Genomic DNA, 20381 nt, shown 5'->3' on the forward strand with positions numbered 1-20381 from the left:
TTTATTCATTGCATTTCTGCTAGTAAATATTAATAGTTCTCAGAAGTGTAAAAAAAAAAAAAAAAAAAGTTGAAACTGCCAATCTAGAATATGCTTTATTTCCAGGGGTAACCTGCATAAAGCTGCATTTGCCCAAGCAAGTTAATAAAAAAATAAACCAAGCATTTTTCTGAAGCAGCTCTCTCTATGCTTCCTGATTTCCATATAACAGTATAGAATTATATATGATTTTTAGAACCTTTTTCCAGCATGTGTTTCTGTATCATTTCACAAAAATAACTAAAATAAATGCAGCTTGTTTTTATTGCCTGTTTACATAAATCATTAAAGAAGTTGTGATATGAGCAGCTGATCCAAGAAATTAGGTGCTCACAGACACAGCATGCCAAATAGGAGGATTGGGGACTAAATGCAGGTGCCCTCGAGAGTGTGGTTGAGGCAGGGATGATCTTTCTATTGATCTTTCCATCAGGCGTAGCCTCACAGAGGTTAACAGCATGACATTTAGGGGAAAACAGGGTTGTGGTCCTTGCCTTGCAGTGGTTTGTATCACACTTCTGGAAGTTAACATTTGCCATGGTAGTTCTGTTTTTCTGGGCTTATGGTGACCTCTAGTCTTATGCACAGCAGGTCAAATTATTTCCTGTGGTGATGCCATGTTGGTTAGTAGACTGGTTTTGACTTCTGTTTGGTAGGAACTGCACTGCATACAGCTATTGGGATGCTGTCAAACTTACAGTCTTGCTTTTGTTGTCACAGAGAGGTTTGCTATCAGCCTCAGAGCAGACCTGGATAAAAAGCAAAAGCAAATATTTGCTGGGTGTCATATCCAAACATAATACAAGATCAACCTTCCCCCTGATGCTAATATCCTTACAGCACTGATTTTCCTCTCTCTGCTCCTAGCAACTCGTGTAGCAGCATGAGTTGCTGCAGACGGTCTTTTAAGTCATGCAGCATCTGGTCCCCCCTTTACATGACAGACTTTCAGTAAGAGGGATGTGGACTTTCCTACATATGCAGGCAAGGCATGGAAATTAAGGCAAATGGACACGTTTCTGCTATTAACAGCTACCTTACTGCCTCATAGTGGCAGATGCAGAGAAGAAGGCATGCTGAAGGAAGTGCTGTAATGAGGTGGGAGCAAGTATCTTTGTGGAATAGGGTTTTGCTCACTGGGTCTGGAAAAAATGAGTCCCTGAAGAACTCCCAGAAGACCACCAAGCTGTTTTTCTTCCCTGTAGTAATCTGAAGCACAGGGGTTGTATTTGTATGTGGTATTTGGTAAGTTAATTTGACAGAGACTGTATTTAAAGGAAACACACTGGAACTGTAGTTCAGACCTTGAAACAACAGTTCCTCACTGGAGATGGGACGAAGAGGACAAAGAAGTGCTTTTCCAAGAAAGACTCTTGGATTTTCTTGAACAGAAAATAACACCAGTGCAAGTTTAGCCAATAAGGGCTAAACCTCCTGGAAGAGCGTTCCTTTCTCAGCTTTGCAAGCTGCCATGTCCATATCAATATGCTGGACCTCCATTTAGCATAAGATGTTTCAGCCCATGAGTGAGCTCTTTGTTTTGTGCAGAGCTGTGGTATAATTTGACCTAACTGCGAAAGAACATGAAAAGCATTCACAAGAGGGCAGTCACGGGCAAAAAGAAAACAAAACAAAAAACAGCAACAACCCTCTCCCAAACCCAAAATCACTCCCATGTGCAGGGGAAGCCTTTCCTTGAGTAAACCTCGTCATCACTATTGGCAAGTTCTTCACCGCACATTATGTGCTCCCCCAAATGCCTGCTGTGTGGTAGCACATTTATGGACCTACCTTTCCCGAGGCAGCCCTAGGGGGCATGAGTCCAGGGTCTCCAGGTTATCAAGCCTGCAGGACAGGCTGATTTCTCAGAAAGCAGCAAGCGCTCTCCACAGCGGGAAATCTGCACGGTCTAGGAAGGCAACAAGGTTACAAAGTTAAGCACCCCAGAGGCAACAATGGGTTAGGCAAAAGACTCGCCTTTTGTAACTGTGATCACACATAGACTAGTATTCCCAAACATGAAGGCTGACTTAAGCCTGAGACCTTTACACACACACACGCACACACACAGCTGAGATAAACTAATTACAGGCAGAAGGGACATGGAAGTGCAACAACAAAAACCACACACACACTTACAAGCACACAAATAATTTGCCTGAGACAAAGGAACAGCAGAAGTGAGGACAGAAGATGAATCCCCCCATTGCCAGACCAGCATTCAGCTCATTGCACTGCACTCACTCCCTGCCCTTGTCCACCAGTGCACTTGTGGGATTTCGGGTGGGAGGCACTTGGGGAGGAGTATAGTGTCGAGATACAGGGATGTGTGGACGGTGAGAGGGGACTGAGGAAAGCTGGGAGGGAAGAGCGGGTACCTAGAGAAGCGGTGCTTGCTTGCAAGCTGTCAAGCTGGGATGTATTGTTCACGCCCCTCTTCCTTCCCTTTCCAAATCAAAGGAAGTCCTTGCATTTTTATTCCTTCTTGGGAATGGTGGAAAAGAAAAATGAAAAACAACCCTCACACATTACAAATAGGCAGTGTAACGTCATGTGACAACCATGCTCCATCTTACCCTCTGTGTGGAGCTGAGCCCCATGCTCTGAGGCTCACATGAAACTGAAGAGGGAAACAATGAGCTTCCTCTTTTTCCTCTTCTCCAGATCACACTGATGCAAAGTGAGCAAAGCACAGCAGTGACGAGTGATAGCTGGGGAATCTTTGCTCCCTGTGGCAGATCAGGCTCACAAGCACCTGCCTGATGTGGGAAACAGGCACCATCTGCTCTTCTGTTGCCATTTATTAAGAGTTGAGGGGACTTAAAATCCAAGGTAATGTGTTAAATAACCAAATTTAGCAAGCACCATGTTTCACCTGTGGAGCAACAGTGTGGCCACTGCAGGTTTACTAGAAATACTCCAATTCTTGCTGGCAGCAGGCATCTGCAGTCTGATTAAGATTTGCAGGAGTAGGTCTCCAGTGGCCAGTTTCAACATGAATTTAATTTCACTGAGGTCAAAGGTATAACTTGAGGGAGGAACTTTCTCATTCAAGCTATTTATTTAATAGCAGCCTGCTAATTATGACTGAGTGCTGGTCTTCTGGTGAGGCCCTTGGACATTAACTGCTGGCTCGGGCACCATTTGCTGGGGAACGTCCTAGCAGAGATGGTGCTTTGTGCCTAAGCTGCTCTGCTGCTGCCTGAATTGCTTTTGCATAGAAAGGCTGTGAGAACTGCTGCTACCGAGGGAGAGATCTTCATCTTTTCTATTGTTTAGTCTTTTGTCTGGTGACACTTGTGACTACATTAACCACAACCAGTATTTCCAGCCCTCCTGCCCCCCGCCATCTGCAGCTGCATTAACCGTAGCCAGGCTTTTTAAAATTATTATTATTTTTTCAAAGGGGGAGGCACGGGGGTGTAAAGAGCTTCAGTTGTCTGTTTGGTAGGTGGTGGTGATTTGGTTTTTTCTCATTCTGGCTGTTGGAGCAGATTCACTACTGGGCTGGGGTCATTTCCTTGCGCAATTCTCTTTACAGACTGCTGATGTGAATCTTAGCCCATGAAACTGTACCTACCCACTACTTCTGGATGTATTTTCTTGATCTAAGCTAAATCCTGCCCTCAGTGGTGACATTTTGCTCTTCAGAGTAATTGCCTCAGTGAAAATGTTGTAACCTTCTGGATTTACATTCCTAAAAGCTGAATTTAAGAATTATGATTTAAACTGCTGTCTTCCTGGTGTTCTTTTATTGCCAGCTAAATGTGGGGCTGTTAACCTGTGGTTAGGGGAGGTGACCAGAAAGCATAAAATCCAGGCTTGCAAGCTAATGCAATTTATCTGTCTGTGATATATAAATCCAGCTGATTTCTGCACAGATTTAAAATGCATCAGTGGGATGTAAGCTGCACACAGCCACTAGTCCATACATATTTTGTATAGTGTACCAGAGAAAGCTAAAGAATACATTGGTAATATGTGCAACATTAGCAAAGACCTGAAGTTGCAAGCTACATCTTCTCGAAAGCCAGGCTTGGTGGGGAGGGTTGGAGAGAACAGGAAGGGGGAAGAGGAGGAAGGGAATTAGACAAAAGGAATGGAAATCAGATCCCTTGTCAGTAAACTGGCTGTAATTTAACTGTAAGGTGCCGTGGTTGCAGAGAACTTGAGGGATGTGTAGGTGACAAAAAGAGAAAAGAAGCTGTGCTTAAATATTATAATTACTGCAGGATTAGACCGGGCTCGTTTTTCTCTTATGTTTCTGTCTGAAACTCTGAGGACAACAACTGGAAACCCACAACAGCATAGGGAAAAAAGAGAAAGGAATTTAAGGTGGAGAGATGTATGGAGGTGGATTACGCCTGAAACGAAGCTCCCATAGAGCTACCAGCACAAGAAGAGGCACTGGGGGAGGAGCTGTTGTTTACTGATCTTGCATACATGTCAGAAATTCAAACACACGTTTTTGAAGTGTAAAGCAGGAGCTGGTCTCACAAAGGCATCTGTTTGCTGACAAGGCTTGTGACCACAAATGTTGTATTGTCCTTTACAAAGGCAAGGGGAGAGAGACAAAGAAATCGTGGTATGAAGTAGGCTGGGGTTATTTTTCCACCAATAAAACTGCTAACAGCACAAGATGACATGTTCACAGCATCAGGGCTGGACGATAACCTGATTTCCTGAAGTGCTGCACTGGGGACTGTCTGCAGCAGGAGAAAGAAAAGGAGCTGACTGTCTGTTGGTATTTGTAGCTGAGATATAAAGAGACATCCAGCAAACCCAGACCCATATACCAGAAGTACAGTGCAGAGACTGAAAGGCCTGGCAAAAAGCAGTCCCCCCAACCCATTAGAAGAAAAAAGGAAGGCCAAATAACTTTCCCTATGTTATAAAAAATAACTGCCTTTGTGCATGGATAAATTTGTCTTAAAAGCAACAAGCCAACCAAGCAACCAACCAGACAAAAAAAACCCCAACAAACACCAAAAACAGAAGAGAGAGAAGCAGGTGTCACTCTGAATTTCACACGGATCCAAGCATCTGCTTGGAAGAATAAAACTGTAAAAAGCAAAAGTTTTGCCCTGGGGAGTGAACATGCTGCAGTACAGAGGAGCACTGGAAAACAGTGTTTATAATTCATATCGCTGATGCAGCAGCATTCTTGCCATAAGGGTACATGATAGCTGTTTTAGTTAGGTGCAAAGCACCAAGTGGATTTGTTCCATAGCATGAACTAAAAGAAATACACAGACTAGGAGAACAATAATTAAAAAAAAAAAAAAAAAAAAAAGAGAGATACAATATCCATCTGGATCAATCAATGGGTCTCATTTTAAGTCTACAATAATGTCAAAACCTCTCAGTAACCTGAAATATGAGGGTTTGTTTTTCAAATGAGCCTCTCATGAAGCAAGAACATTTTGATGAGACAGTTTTCTTGTCCCTTAAAGGCAGAGTAGACAGCTGGGCCTGACAGTAATTTGAGACATCTACCAAAATAGAAATATGTTAGCTCTGTAAAGGCTACGGCTGAGACGAGCCTAGGAGGTATGGATGGCATGAGCGGAGCCATATATAGTATACATGGGTGCACCTGTATTACCTTCATCTCTGACTGAGGTCTCTGAACACAGCCCTGACACAATTTACGACACGGTAACTGTATTTCCCTGGTGATTTGTAATCAGCGCTGGACTGGGACTTGAAGGATCTGGGAGGGAACTTCTCTGTCTGCCGTGCATGTCTTGTCTCCCTGCCAGGGCACACCAATTAACTTCTGAGTCATGGTGGGATTTCTTTATTCACCCAGGCTATTACCACATACTTGGGTGAACTCTGAGTGTCTTGCATGGTGAGAGGCTGCTTCATATGGACATAGGATCACAGCTGGGCTGTCACCCTAATGTTTCCTCTTTCTAGGGGTAAAGGGTGTTATCCCCCAGTTCTCCAGTTCCCTATGACACTGCTGTAAGGATGGGTTTGCCAATGAATATAAAAAGCTGAGGTTTTCACATGGAAACATTTGTCCTTTAGGCTCTTGGCTTCCCTGCTCCAACTGTGTGTGTGCCATTAGCATAAAAAAGCAGCCTCAGAAATGGAGAAATGTCTCCAGCAGGGCTGCAAGAGAGAAGGGAAGACCTTTCCAATGGTGGTGGCAGCAGGGTTAGGGCAACCCCAGGAGCTTTTAGTGACTTTTCTGGTAAATGGCATTTAAAATTACTGTGCACCCCTTGTACAGCACTATTCTGGTTGGGATGCCTGCAAGTTTTGCTGGAATTGCACTTACCCTCTGCAGCCTGCACTCATGACACTTGTGGCTTAGTCTTGGCAGCTCTCAAAGGCTAAAGCAGAAACCTGGATGGATCTGACTGAAGAGTCTCTGCCACCAGCAGTAAGCAGTCAGTGTGGGCTGGGTAGGGAACCAGACTGTTGCTTCCCTGAATAAGTCTCCTGAAATAACCACAATCACATATGTCTGTAGTGTTGGCTGTCTGCTCACTGAAGACTCATGATGAAGGCTCCCCTGGCTCAGCTCCAGCCATGAGTCACCAAGCTTGGGCCAGTTGGGAGCAGACCCCTAGAAAGTGTGAACTGGGCCTGGGAAAGCATGGATGAGTTCTGCCCTGGGCCTGCCCCCACAAAAAGTGCCCAGGTGTCCCTCACGTGGCCTGGTGGGATGACTAATGCATTGGTTGTTGGGAATTCTGATGCAGTAGAGCTCTCAGGAGCCTGAAGAAGCTGGGCTGATAGCAGTACCAAATATTTGTATGAGGAAATTAAACTCCGTTTTCTCCTTTGTGAAGTCCCTACTGGACACTTGCATGTAGTTGCAGCTGCAGTGCTTATGATCATGGCTGTGAATGGGCACATGACTTTAGAGATCAGGGTGAATCTGTGCAGGACATGTAGGACAAGGGCATCAGCCACAGAGGGCAAAAATTAGAAATGCCTGGCACCACTAATGTGTGCTCACTGCTGGCCCAGATTTTACAGTGCCCCCATAGCAGCAGACTGTTTGAAAGCCAGGGGTATCAAGCATTCACTTACCATCTCCTTCACTTTGCAGCACTTTGAGGATGGCAAGGAAGATCATCACCAACACCAGGGAGCGATGGAGGCAGCAAAATGTTAACAGTGCCTTCGCCAAGCTGAGGAAACTCATTCCCACCCACCCACCAGACAAAAAACTGAGCAAGAATGAGACACTCCGGTTAGCTATGAGATACATCAACTTCCTTGTCAAGATCCTGGGGGAGCCTGGCCTGCAGCAGACAGCAGTAGCAGCGCGGGGCAGCATCCTGGAGTTCTTCCAGCAAGCCCCACACTTGCAAAGCATGGAGGAGCTGACTCTGATAGAAAACTGTGGAGTCTCATCTCCTGGCATGAGCAGCAACATCGTAGAGTGTTGGTCAGAGACATCATTTCCCTAGCAGACTTGGTGTTAGTCTGACAGACCTGCTCTTTCTGCAGAATCTATGGGTTTCTTCTCTAGTTACAGTGATTATTTATTATTGGTTTATTTGGTATATTTTTATCTAATAGGAAAGAAAATCCTTGGTCAGCCAACAACCTGCAAGACTGGACAGAGAACTTGCAGCCCCTGGGAACCTGGAATGACTTACTGCTGCCACAGCAGAGTCCAACACAGAAGGGCCTTCTGCCCTGATGTCCTCCATAAATCAGGCCATAGAAATTCATCCAGTGTTTCTGGCATGGAAGCAGATTATTCTTTCATGAGGAAACTCTGCTGAGCTCAAGAATGATGACTGCACCACAAAATTTGTCCAAGACAGACATCTGGCCTCAGTAGTGAAAGATTTTGAGAGATGCAACGTTTGCCACAGTTCTCCAATAGTGGTTCCAGGGGCTGACTACATTGACTCTTCAGACTGTGGATCTTATTTCCAGCTCTTTTTTTTTTTTTAAATACAAGCCCTAGCCCTTGAACCTGGCTGCATCTTTCTCCATCATAATGGAGAGATCACTAGTGTCAGAGCAAAATGCTATTAAAAAATTTAAACATAAGGTTGAAAGAAAAATGTCAATTTACAATAAAAGTAGACAGTCATAGATGAGTTTCAGTGGTAAACCTCCTCTGTAGCAGTGACAGTGTGCAAGGCAAGAAAGTTGATCAGCAACGTTCCAGCTGCCTTAAAGGTTGTCAGATTGTTAGCTAAGTATCTTTGTTCTTCAACAGCTATAGATAGCTATGGGTGTAGGTCTTCTTTTGGGAGGGAGGTCCTAGGTGAAAGGCATTAATGAGGCACTGTGAAAACCTTCAGGAAATGTCAGTGAGCAGTGCCCCTCCTATGCCAGAGTGCAGAAGGAGCTGCAGCGTGTCTGGGCCTGGCAGAAGATTGCTGGGCATGCACCGCTGCTGGACTGCAGTGCCCCTCCGGCATTAAGCTCCTGAACAGCTCTGCTTTTGCTCCTTCAGGGAGCAGAACTGAGCTGCACTCAGCTTTGCTGTCACCTGTAACACCCTGGTGCTATGATGCCGGGCTGAGTGAAGCTGGGTTGATGTCTGGCCCAGGCAGGGTACCAAGACCACGGACAAGACTAGGGGTATGCTGCTTGCATACCCAGCTGACTACCTTTAAACTCCCCGCTTTCACCTGCTGTGCTTGAGGTTTCTGCATCTGGACACTATCCTAAATGGGCTGATGGAGCAAACACAAAGAAATTGGTGTAAAGGCCTTTCACTTGATTCACTGGGTCACTTCCCCACAGGATATTCCAGCCATCATGCTGTAGGTGTTTAGATGCCAAGCAAGACTAAAAGAGGTCTCATGAAGGTGACCATTGTGGGTTGTTGCCCACAAATTAATTTAATTTCCTGATTAAGTTATAACCTGTGCCAACAGAGGTCTGGATTACTCATGCATGTTATAAAGTTGCCCAGAGCAACAGAAAACCTGACACCAGGTTTAAGTAGAAGTGCTTCCTAGTCAGATCCTGCTCCCACTGACACAGGTCCTTTTGATCTCCATGTGGACCAAGGTATATGTCAATGCTTAGAAAAGACAACTGTTCACCACTGGTGAAGAAATGGAGCTCCCATGTGTGAAGGCACATCCCTGGGCTGTTTCTGTTTATCCTTGAGACACTGATCTGCCTTCAGGAAGCAGAGATAGGGTTCATGCATGTAACACATACAGCACTTCCGTGTGATGGGATTTGGCACCCAAAGCTGAGCTGCCTTTCAAAGCCTCACCAACCATCAGGTGACCAAAGAAGCCAAGGCTGGCTCCTGCTAAGCATGTATTGGGTGTCTGACAGGAACAAAGCTTACCTCATCCAGGGCTGGTGCTGTAAAGCACAGGCTTGCCAGTGTACAGATTTTGACCAAAGGAAAAAGAAAAGGAAAACCCAAAATTGTTCATGGTGATTTCATTTTGTTTCTGAACACTGCTAATCTTCAGTTTGCTTACCCCTGATTTCTGAGCTGTCAGGGCTTGAGACTCCACTGGAGAACAGCTAAATGGAAATACACTGAATGTTTTTTTCACGGTCCATAAAATCAGTGCTGTTTTCTCCCCACCTCTGCCTGCTTTGATGTTACTATATGGAGTCACAGACACTTCCACAGAGCACCTCAAGCGTAATGAGCCAAGTCCTCCTCCCTGCTTTCTGTTGACTTACTGGGTGTTACAGCAGGATAAATTAGTTGAAGTAGATGAGAGCACTTATTGGCAAGGTGTGGTAAGGGCTATTTGGTCTATCGTCAGCCACTTGCTATCCTAAGAAACACATGTCAGCAAGGCAAGCCCAAACATCTTATGAGCAGAGTTATTGTCCAGGGAAGGAGAAGAAAACCTTGACATTTTCTAACATTATGTGCTTTTTATATTTTCTGTCCTAAAAATCTTCCCTTCTTGTTATTGCTTTGGATAATATCAATGCTTTGTTTGTTCTTTCCATTTAGAAGCTGTCTACTCTCATGTTCAGCATGTATTTGACTAGATCTATCTACCAAAGATTTTTGTTTTGGTCAGGTTTCTTCCTCACCTTTTGTGGATTTCTTATCTGCATGATCATGAACAAACACAGTGTACCCGATCACATTTTGTACTATATGATGTTATTTGACATCTAATATATTCCAAATAAATTATTTAAGGAACTAATCTTTGTCTTTTTAAACTTCTCTAAAACATCTTTTTACATTTGCATACCACTTGGTAGAGTATACAAAAAACATTACAATGTATTTTCCAGTAGAGGATTGTTTTGCTGTTCAGCACTTACACAAGAGTCTTGATGTTAGAAAAAACATTCTCAGATGATGAAGAATGACAGGAATTCTTCGTTTATTACAATTTCCTACACTTTTTAGTTGAATTGTATTTCAGTCTACATGCTAAGAAGATTTATGACCAGCGTTTGAAAAGTACAAAATTTGGCTGTGCAACACACTTGTGTTTGTCTTCCAAATATTTGCAATTCAAAAGATTTAATCAATTCAATTTTAAAAGAGAAATCATGCTAAGTAACTGATCTACACTGTGATTTGAGTCTGTCACTATATCTGGAAATGATCAGATAGGCACAACCTACAGACTTGGACTGGAGTCCAGGTTCAGATAAACAAAAACATCCAAAGTTGAGGGGAGCTTAGGATGTAAAGCTGCTCTTCCTGGTTAACATCAGGTGGGAGCAATCCCCCAACTGAATATGAGGCTGGGAGAGGGAGAGGAAGCACTGGGATGACAGCTGCAGAAGTTGTGATGAAAAGATGGGAAACCACTGGGACACAAGGCAAATTTCAGTTTCATGCTCTAGCTGGGTATCTCACAGACCTAATGCTGCTCTGTGGTATACCCAGAAAAGGATTTCTGCACAATATGTGCCTGAGAAAGGTATTGTGTCAAGATTTTATAAACAAAAACTATGAAATCAGAAAATGTGAGTTCAAAATACGTGTTTATACTAAGCAGGACAATGCCACCTTAGAGAGGACCCTCTGCTTACAACAGGTAATGCCAAATTAGTTAGTACACTCAGGATCATGTGGCAATACCTGCTCTGAAAGTGGGCATAGTATAGCCATGTTAACTTGGTGCTGTGCTAATGTGATAATGGAGCCTGTGGCATGGAGATGTACCAAGTCATTTGGAACTGACTGAAAATGTCTCACATATGTTGCAGCAGTGGCAAAATCTTAGTATAAATTACAAAAAATGTCCCCAGTCTTATGGCCCCTAGTGAGCCTCACAGTCGTAAACAGTGGCACTAAATAGTGTTGTGTGAATAGAACTTTTTTCTTTTTTTTTCCTTCTATAATTTTGTTGGTGAGGATATGGCTGTCAACATTGCAAAGAAGACCAGCTAAGGTCATATATTCTAAAGGCATCTTTGGTATCTCCTGGTACAAAGAAGCATGATGCAAGGTTAAGAGAGTCATAGCTCACTCCAACCCATGCTACGCATAACCTGCTGTCCTGGTTTGACTGAAAATTTTCTTCATGCAGTTAGAAACCTTTCTTTTCATGGTCATTATTTTGATTTAGTTTGAGAACAAGACATAACACCCCAGCACAGAGGTAGTTTTTAATTGCTCTGGTCTGAGAGCCAAGGACACTCTGAGTGCTCTGCCCACAGGTGTGAGGCATTTAGGAAGGGGGGCAGAAATGAGGCAGAGCTTGACTGACATCCAGAATGATCAATGAGAATATTCCATCCCATTAGCGTCATGTTCCAGATTTAAAAGTGGGGCCTTCTGGTTTCTCACACTTCTTTGGTCTTTCTGTTGGAATCAGTGGAGTTTTCAGTTGGGATGTTTAGCCTGGCCTTCTACCATTTTGCAGAGGCCTCTGGGCTCTTCTGCCTTTTTCCTCTCTTTTCTCTCTCTAGGATTGGATTTAGGGCCAGGTATGGCTTGCTGGGATTGGCTGCTCAGTTGTGACCAGAGTTCATGAGGAATTGCCTTGATTATCTTTTATTTCTATTTTTTATATATATATATATTTACTAGTAGTGTATTAGTATTTTGTTATTTTATTAAACTGTGTTTATCTCAATCTAAGTTTCTCCCTTTCCTTTTTATTCTCTCCCCTGTTGGGGGGTGGGGGGTGTGTGGGGAAGGGGGTGAATGAGTGGCTATCGTGTTTGTATTGCTAGCTTGGGTTAAACCATGACACCTGCACAGAGGGTGCAGTTGTGCTCATGTGCCTTTGTGATGCAAAAATCCCAGTGAGAACTTCCACCAGGATCAATGGAGGAATATAGCTCCACGTTCCAGGTCAAATAAGGATTATTTTCTTCAGAGCCTGGGTGCTAGGAGAAAAGTGCCACTCACCAGTTATGACAGAACCTACGAGAACTGATGCCAGGACAGGTGCAATGCACACTGTCCTTAAAAATAACCCATGTATCACCAGGAACAAGCCTGCTTTGCAAACTGCTTTTCATCATGTCTACTCTCTCAGTATCTCCTTTGTGGCTATGGAGTGTAATTGAAGGTTGGTTAAGGAAAGAAATACTTTGAAACTGTGTCTTGCAAGGATGCTCTAGTCTTGTACATCAGTTCTAGTGATGGCCAGCTTGTGGATGGAGGAAGGTCAGGTTTTGGCCTGAGATTCAGAGGATTCAAATTCTGACTGATGTGAACACACTGCATCTAGCACCGGACATTGTGCAGAGAAATCCTATATCTGCACGGTGCCTTGTTTTTTCTGGAGTCTTGGCCATGACAAAGAAGACTTTGTGGTGAGGCATGTACTCAGCAGACCTGTTGTACTGAGTCTAAATCAGAGAGAGGAGAGTACGATGAGCATAGTAGAGGGAGATTCTCAGGACTCCTGAGCCAGCCAAATGGCAAAACAGAGTTCTTTTAGGACACTGAGATCCATCTTAGCATCTTGCTCTGAGCAATAAGTGGAAGCTGCAGGACTGGTGTGTTTCAGAGGCATGTGATTCGTGAGCCATTTAGAAATTTATCTTCCAGTATCAAACTGTCTTCTACAAATTTCTTTGCTGCTAGGGAATGATAGGCAGTGACCATGGCTGAAGTAGAGTGAACAAGGCAGATCTGACTTTTGTTGTTTGAAAGCTGGGTGATGAAAGGGGGTGGAGAGAATGGGAGACTTAACTACTGACCTGTGGGGCAGGGGTCACTTGGGAGCCAGTCTTAAATCTAAAGGTCATCGACAAAGTGACAGAGTTTAAATCCATCACTTTTCAGGGGTGTAATTGTATTTTTAATACAGCAGATGCTGAGAGAATCAGAGGGGAGAAGGTGGGTGGAGGAAGCAGATCAAATAACTATTTGGGTTAGAGAAAACAGAGATTGCCCTGTATCTGCTTGATACATCTATCTAGTTGACTTTACTCATTATTGTTGTGTTCGTAAGCCATGGGTATCATTTTCATTGCACTCTGAGCTTGTCCAGCTTTTCCCTTTAAGGAAAAGACTTAGTCTCATCCCATTGTATTCTCCCCCTTGCCATGTGTGCAAATGAAGTCACATCCCATCCCTCTACAGATTGCAAACCCGACAGTGCACAACTGAGGACGCTGCAATAAGCCATTTTTGGGACCATCTTTTGTAAAAGGGAACCCCCAGACACCGAAAGCCAAAATAGAGGCCAAGAGCCACCAACCTTTCCACGGGTACATCTCTCCTACCAAGCGTCAGTGTCACAAAATAGCACAGAAGAGACTCAGGATGAAGGGCAAAAAGAAGTCAGTAAGACTCCTGTGGATCTCAGCATGGACTGCACTGGGCCGCAGACGAACCGATGCAGAGGGCAGGAGCACAGGGCAGGAGACATTTCCCATGCACCCACCTTTTGTCGCATTACAGCTGGCAGGGCTCACAGTGAACAACTCTGAATATCTCAGACTTGGGGAAGATCTCTCACTTTCTTTGTAATTCCCTGCTCTGCACCTTGAAAGACGAACTCTTTCTCAGATAGGCTAAAACCTTAATGGAAAGCCAAAGGATGATGCCCTGCAGTCAGCAAGTCTCCAGGGAGGTGTTCTGCCTTCAGCCTTGGGTATAGATAACATTTAGCATTGATTTTCTCTTGGACACTGTATTTGGGAAAGTGCAGTAGACAGTAGCGCTCAGTCTTAGAGCTGAGAAAGGCTAAGAGCAGTCAATATTAAATCTCCTTTCAAATCACAGCAGAATTTCTGTGCTCTGATACAACCAACCACAATATAACCTAGAAATTCCCCCAGTGCAAGCCTACATCATATTAAACTCAAGCTTTAAAAAGCTTTAGATTTACTGGAAAGACCTGAGGACTCTCAAGAGGAAACTACAATGTTTAAAAGCACCTTGAGTGGAGGCTAGTAGACCTAGCCAGCCACAGAAGCTCAGGCCAGCTGTGACTTAAGTGTTTTACTGCCTGCACATTAAAAGGTGTTTCAGAAGGAAGTATCTGGCTCTGCAGTAATGTCTATGGGACTGAATGGCAAAAAGCAGTTGAGAGTCCCTGACAGGGCAAGTGGGCCTGGCAGGTGCTGGCACAGTCTGCTTGCGTGGGAAATGTTCCCACCACTTGAACAGGAATTGAAATAACTTAATGCTGAAGGGAGCTGCCCACTCTGGCTCTTCCTCCTGAGCTATGCTGCAAAAATTTTCCCTAAATTTTCAGGCACAGAAGAGCAGCCGTTTGCTCTCTGGTGAACATGCCCAGACGCTGTGTTTGGCACAGGACAGCCAGTGTCAAAAGGCCACATTTTTGCATAGACACGTGGAATGCAAACAAGCGTTCCCCAGCTCTCAGATTTGGATGCAAATGTGACTTCAGCAGCATAATTTTACCTGCCAATTTTGAACCAAATAGCTGAGCAGATTAGAAAACATATATATATGTATACATATGTCTGTGTGTCTTCCTATCTATCTATTTGTCTGTCTGTCTGTCTTACCCTTGTCATCTCCTTGAAGTCCATGTTGAAGTGCACTTAAGGTCACATGCAAAAGGAAAACCATACATTTTGCCTTTACAATCAAAATTGTTCTTCTTTCAGACTAAGGAAAAAGAAAAATGACAAGAACAAAACCAAGACAAATTGTCAGTGATAGCGGAAGTGGAGGAAAGCAAATAGCATGGTTCTCCAATGTCTGACATACTTGAATGGACACTACTCTTGTTGTAGGGGAATAGACTTGTTCTGTACTACTTCTCTATATATCATCTACAGAAAACAACACCAGAACCTTGTTTCTGTTACTTCTAACAATCAGCTAGTTAGGTAATTCTTAAAGCCCTGATATGGTGGCCCCTATTAATTTCAAACTTTTCCCAAGAGCATAGGTGGCTGAACCAATACAGACATTGATGATGTGTTTTTGATTATCTGAATGTTTTATATTGTCCTTAACAATATAGTTGTAAATAATTTCCTTAATTTAAAGTCAAATAAATGAAAATGCTGATAAAATAATAATAAAAAATAATTCCTTCGCTTTTTACCACAACTTCATCAATTAAATACTTGCAGCAGTTCTCTGCTAAGTGCTGTTAAGGTAAATCAAACCAAAGACAGTTTGTCTTCTTGAAAATTGCAGATTCAAGTCAGCCAGGAGCTTGCCATAAATACTGCCTCAAAGCCTGACTTATCTTGACATTTATGTTTGCTTTTATCCTGACTCTGTGAAGTACTGAACAGTCTAGGACTAAAGGCTGTCAGTAAGATTCTTCCTCTTGAGGGGTCAGCTTAAAACATTTTAGAGTTGTCATGACTGCTTTTCGGTGTGCTTTTCTTGTAATTTCTGTCCATGTGTGTTTCTAAGATATCTCAGAAAGATGAAGGTGACTGGTCAGAGAATTCTGCTGCAAGAGTTGGCAATCTGGAAGAAGCCTTGGAAGTTATCTGAAGATTTTTTTTTCTTTTAAACAGGCACCTTCAAGTCATGTCACCTAATTTTCCTGAATACATAAGCATATAAAGCCCCTAGCTGCTTTTAAAACCTCTTGTCACTATGGGTTTGGTTCTTGGGTCCTCTGGGAGGACTTCTCCCAGCAAGGGCAGAAAGGAGAAAATGAGGGCAGGCACTAAGGCAGTCAAACAGATTGTTTGCTACTCTTTGGGATGCAAGCTCACCACAGAAAATACGCAGGGTAAAACTAAACAAAACAAAAAACCCTAACCAAAACAAAAAGACCAAACCAACCCAACTTCCCCCCCATACAAACAAACCAACCCCACAACAACAAAAACCACATCCCACCTGCCCCTAGCTAGTTTGCTGTTTTCTACCACGTTTCTTATCAGTTTCCTGCAGAAACTCTAAAACTCTTATCTTGATAGGCCAGATTACCAAACTGATCTCTTCTCCATGATGAATAGGAATCAAACAATGTTTTCCACTGTCAACAAATCATACGTTCCCAGACCAGATAATTCAATTAATAGAATCTCTCCTCTCTATCCCAGCTCCCCTGTCATCCTTTCTCTGCCTCCTTACCCTCCTCTCAATTAATTCCTATGCTTTAATGCCACCTAAGAGCCCTTAGTGAGAAGAGGATCTGCTTGCTACGCAGGTGCAAGTTTTCAGCACCACAGCACAACAGCAATACCACCCCCTTCTGCCCTCCTCAGGGCCCCTCTTTGTGAACGACTCTTTCTTTTTCTTCCTCTTCAGCTCCATGCTGAACAACCCGATGCAGCTAATCTGATTATGCTAATTTGTACTTCATGAACCCAAAGACTGTAACAGGATCTGTGGAGGGTGAGCTGCTGGGCTGGGGGCAAGGATGGTGAGGACAGGAGAGAGGGTATGGGTGAGGGGAACACAGACAATGGGTTCAAGTCAGTTAACAAAAAAAGCCGTCTGTATTGCCAAACAAAGCACACTCTGGGTAACTCCTTGCTGCTTTTGACAATTTAGAGTGTCCCAAACTGGCCTGCGCTACTGAGCAGGAAAGGGAGCATGGAGAATATACAATGAAGGTGCACAATGAGAAGTCTGTTTCCTGTTGAAGGTTGCTTTTCTTTCTCCTTAACTAATCCTTCCCAGAATCTCGTAGTTGAAGTATGGTTCGCAAATTGTTCATCGGTCGGTAGCTATGGCACTAGACAGCTTTTGAGCACATACAACCTCATCTGTCCAGCTAGATTGACACTGCACTTGAAATTTATCAAATAATGGGCAGTGACTTTGCAGACACACACTCACAACTCTAAATATGAACCCCGCCTTCACAGAAGCTGACAGTGTCCCCAACATGATTTTACCAATGTCAGCTTGGCTACCGCTGTAATTGGTGAGGAAAGAGTCCTGAGAGGAAACATATAAAGGGTATGTTGCAATAAAGATAAAAAATATGCTACAATAAAGATATAAAATACATGGAGGATGTAACTCAAGAGCCTGAAGCACGTGCTTTGCCTAATTGTGTGAACATAACCTAAGGGTATATGCTAGGGAGCTCCTGGCAGCATTGGCAACAAGCTGCTCCAGTCCCCAAACCCAGGCTTCACCTAGAAATCAACACAATGCTGCCACTTTAAAGCTTGAGAAGAAGATAAGTTTTAAATGGATTCTTACATATTTCTGAGAATCTAATCTGGTGTGAGGGAGGAGGAATCTGAGGTGGATGTAAGTCTTAGCAATGCTACTGCTCAGTTTAAGATACACTTCCATTTCTCCACTTGCAATCTAGATCAGCATCAACTAACAAATAAGGAAAATAAACTAATGTTGTTGTAGGAGATAAATGGCCATGTGAACTTCCTACGATTTTTTTTTGTCAGCTAGTATTTTTCAAAGCACTTTAGCAAACAAGTTCATGTAAAAAACTGAAAGGAGACAGGAGAAAGTGACCATCTGGAGGAAGACTGTGGAAAACAAAGAGTGTAACAGTAGTGAAACATGAAGTTGGAAGGTATGAAGAGGTAAAGGTGAGGCCTGAGTATATAAGCATTGAAAGCATACACAAGAGTAAGGTGACAACAGTGAGATGAACAGGCAGATTCTCTGAGAGAAACAGGAGACTGAGAGTGTACTAAGCCATGACTAAATGCTGAGGATGGCATGGAGAAAGGAAGAAAATCAAGGAAACTGGGAATGTGATAATAACAGTGAAGACTGACACTGAAAAGTAGACAATATTGATTAATACATGGTGCTAGAGAGAGAGAAAATAGAAAAAAATGTACTAGAAGATGAAAGTAAGCAGCTTGAGGGGATAAGAGACTTTGAAAATGGGGAAATACAAGTGAGGCAGAAAACTATGGAGCAGTGCAGGAACTGGATGGGAAGAAAACAGACAGCAGAGTGGCAGATGACTGAAAATTACAAACATGGCAGGATGAGAGCAGACAATAGCAGTGTCCATGTACATATGTGGCAGAGATTACTGTTCTCATCTGACTTGATTCTTATGCACAGACTTGAGTTTGAGAGATATTCTAAGAAAGGTAAATACATGTTTTTTAATTATCCATAAAACAGGTATATTTCTAATTTCCTTATTTTGGGAAGTAGTATTAATATTACAGATATATGAGTTTTGAGGCTTACTGATGACTAAAGAAGCCCTCCTTTTTCTTTTTTTTCCTAAGGCACCATTTTTGGTATGAGGCACTGGAACCGGATGGGAAAGCAGCTGATGCTGCTGATGAAAAAACCCTTCTGGGAAGGTCCTCTAAGCAACCTAACGCCCTGCATGAAACCCAGCAAATCCATTAAAATCTCACATGTCAAGAGAAATAGAAGGGTAATTTTTCATAGGTGACTGCCTTCTTAAGGGAACAGAGGGTCTGATATCCCGACCTGGCCCAACCCACAGGGAAGTCTGCTGCCTCCCTGGGACCAGTATAAGAGATGTGGCTCAACAACTCCCCAGGCTGGTAAGGTCCTCTGACTATTACTGTCTATTGGTTTTTAATGTTGTCAGGGAAGAGGTAAGAAAAAGAAGTCTTCATGCAATCAAAAGGGAATTCACAGCTTTGGGGTGGCTGATTAATGGCTCAAGTGCTCAGGCGGTTTTCTCCTCTATCCTTTCAGCAGCAGGCAGGAATACATAATGGAACAGGCAGGCCCAACTAATAGACACGTGGCTCTGTGACTGGTGTCATTGACGGAACTTTGGGTTTTTCAGCCATTGGATGGTCAGCTCTTCACCAGGTCTTCCGACATCCAATGGGATGCACGTCTCACAGAAGGGGGAAAGGGTGTTTTCTCAGGGGATAGCAAGGCTGATTGATAGGGTTGAAAGGGGGAAGGACACAGGTCAGTAGTGAGCAGTGGGATGGCACACCAAAGCTTGATGAGATGCATGACAGTGAGATTCCTCAGACTGTGCCACAAGGTGAAGGGCACAATCAACCACACTTGAAGTGCTTCTTCACTAATGCACACAGCATGAGGAACAAACAAGATGAACTCGAAGCCTTGGCCTGGTCCTGGGGACATGATATTATTGACATTAGTGAAACCTGGTGGGATGAATCCTGTGACTGGTGTGCCATGACAGATGGCTACAGGTTGTTCAGAAGGGACAGTCAGGGCAGGAGAGGTGTGGGGGTGGCACTGTATGTAGCAGAAGGGCTGGAGTGCACGGAGCTGGCAGTTGGTGATGGCAAAGTTGAGAGCCTCTAGGTAAGGATTAAGGATCAGACAAATAAAGCGGATGTTGTCATGCGTGTCTACTACAGGCCACTAGCCAGGATGATGACACTGATGAGTTTTTCTTTAAGGAACTAAGCAAAGCCTCCAAGTCATCTGCCTTTGTCCTTATGGAGGACTTCAACTTGCCAGATGTCAACTGGGAGTATCACAGAGCTGGCACCAACAGGTCCAGAAGATTCTTGAAGCGTCTGCACAATAACTTCTCGGTGCAGGTACTAAGGGAGCTGACCAGGAAAGGTTCCTTCCTAGATTTGATACTTACTAACAGAGAGGGTCTCATGGGAGAAGTGGTGACTGGTGTCTCCCTTGGCCACAGTGACCATGAAGAAGTCAGGTTTAAAATCTATGCTAATGGGAGGAAAACTGCCGGCAAGACTTTAACACTAGATACGAGGAGAGCAGACTGCAGGTTGCACAGAGAACTACTTAGTAAGATTCCCTGAGAAGAAGCCTTTGAAGGTGCTGGGCTCCATCAGTGTGGGTTGTTTTTTAAGTACCACCTACTAAAAGCACGAGACCAGGCAATTCCAAAGCAATGAAAATCCAGCAGGTGAGGCAAAAAGCCAGCTTGGTGGAGCAGGGATCTTCTTGAAAGGTGGTGAAAAAAGAAATTACATGGTCAGTGTCAGCAAGGTCAAGCAACATTGGAGGACTACAGAGATGCTGCTTGCCATTGTAGGGTGGAAATTTGCACGGCCAAAGCTCAATTAGAATTGAAGTTGGCCAATACTGCAAAGGACAATAAAAA

The 20381-nt window shown here is 43.6% G+C and overlaps 2 protein-coding genes across 5 annotated transcripts in view; both read left to right on the plus strand.

The window, feature by feature from the left end:
* Nucleotides 1-10169, plus strand: part of FKTN (fukutin) — a 54822-nt gene extending 44653 nt beyond the window's left edge. For all 4 annotated transcript variants that reach the window (XM_065045670.1, XM_013369176.3, XM_005499086.3 and 1 more), the window contains one exon: nucleotides 7109-10169. The gene's annotated coding sequence lies outside the window, so the exon portion shown is untranslated. The remainder of the gene's footprint in view (nucleotides 1-7108) is intronic.
* Nucleotides 7119-10169, plus strand: TAL2 (TAL bHLH transcription factor 2). The gene has a single exon (XM_021297341.2). The coding sequence runs from the start codon at nucleotides 7119-7121 to the stop codon at nucleotides 7470-7472; it is 354 nt and encodes a 117-aa protein (XP_021153016.1). The 3' UTR covers nucleotides 7473-10169.
* Nucleotides 10170-20381: the final 10212 nt, after the last annotated feature.

The sequence above is a fragment of the Columba livia genome, chromosome Z, assembly GCF_036013475.1.
Source record: "Columba livia isolate bColLiv1 breed racing homer chromosome Z, bColLiv1.pat.W.v2, whole genome shotgun sequence".
Classification (NCBI taxonomy): domain Eukaryota; kingdom Metazoa; phylum Chordata; class Aves; order Columbiformes; family Columbidae; genus Columba; species Columba livia.

Coding starts and splice junctions, on each gene's coding strand:
- TAL2 (XM_021297341.2), top strand. CDS start 7,119: ATGGCAAGGAAGATCATCACCAACACCAGGGAGCGATGGAGGCAGCAA.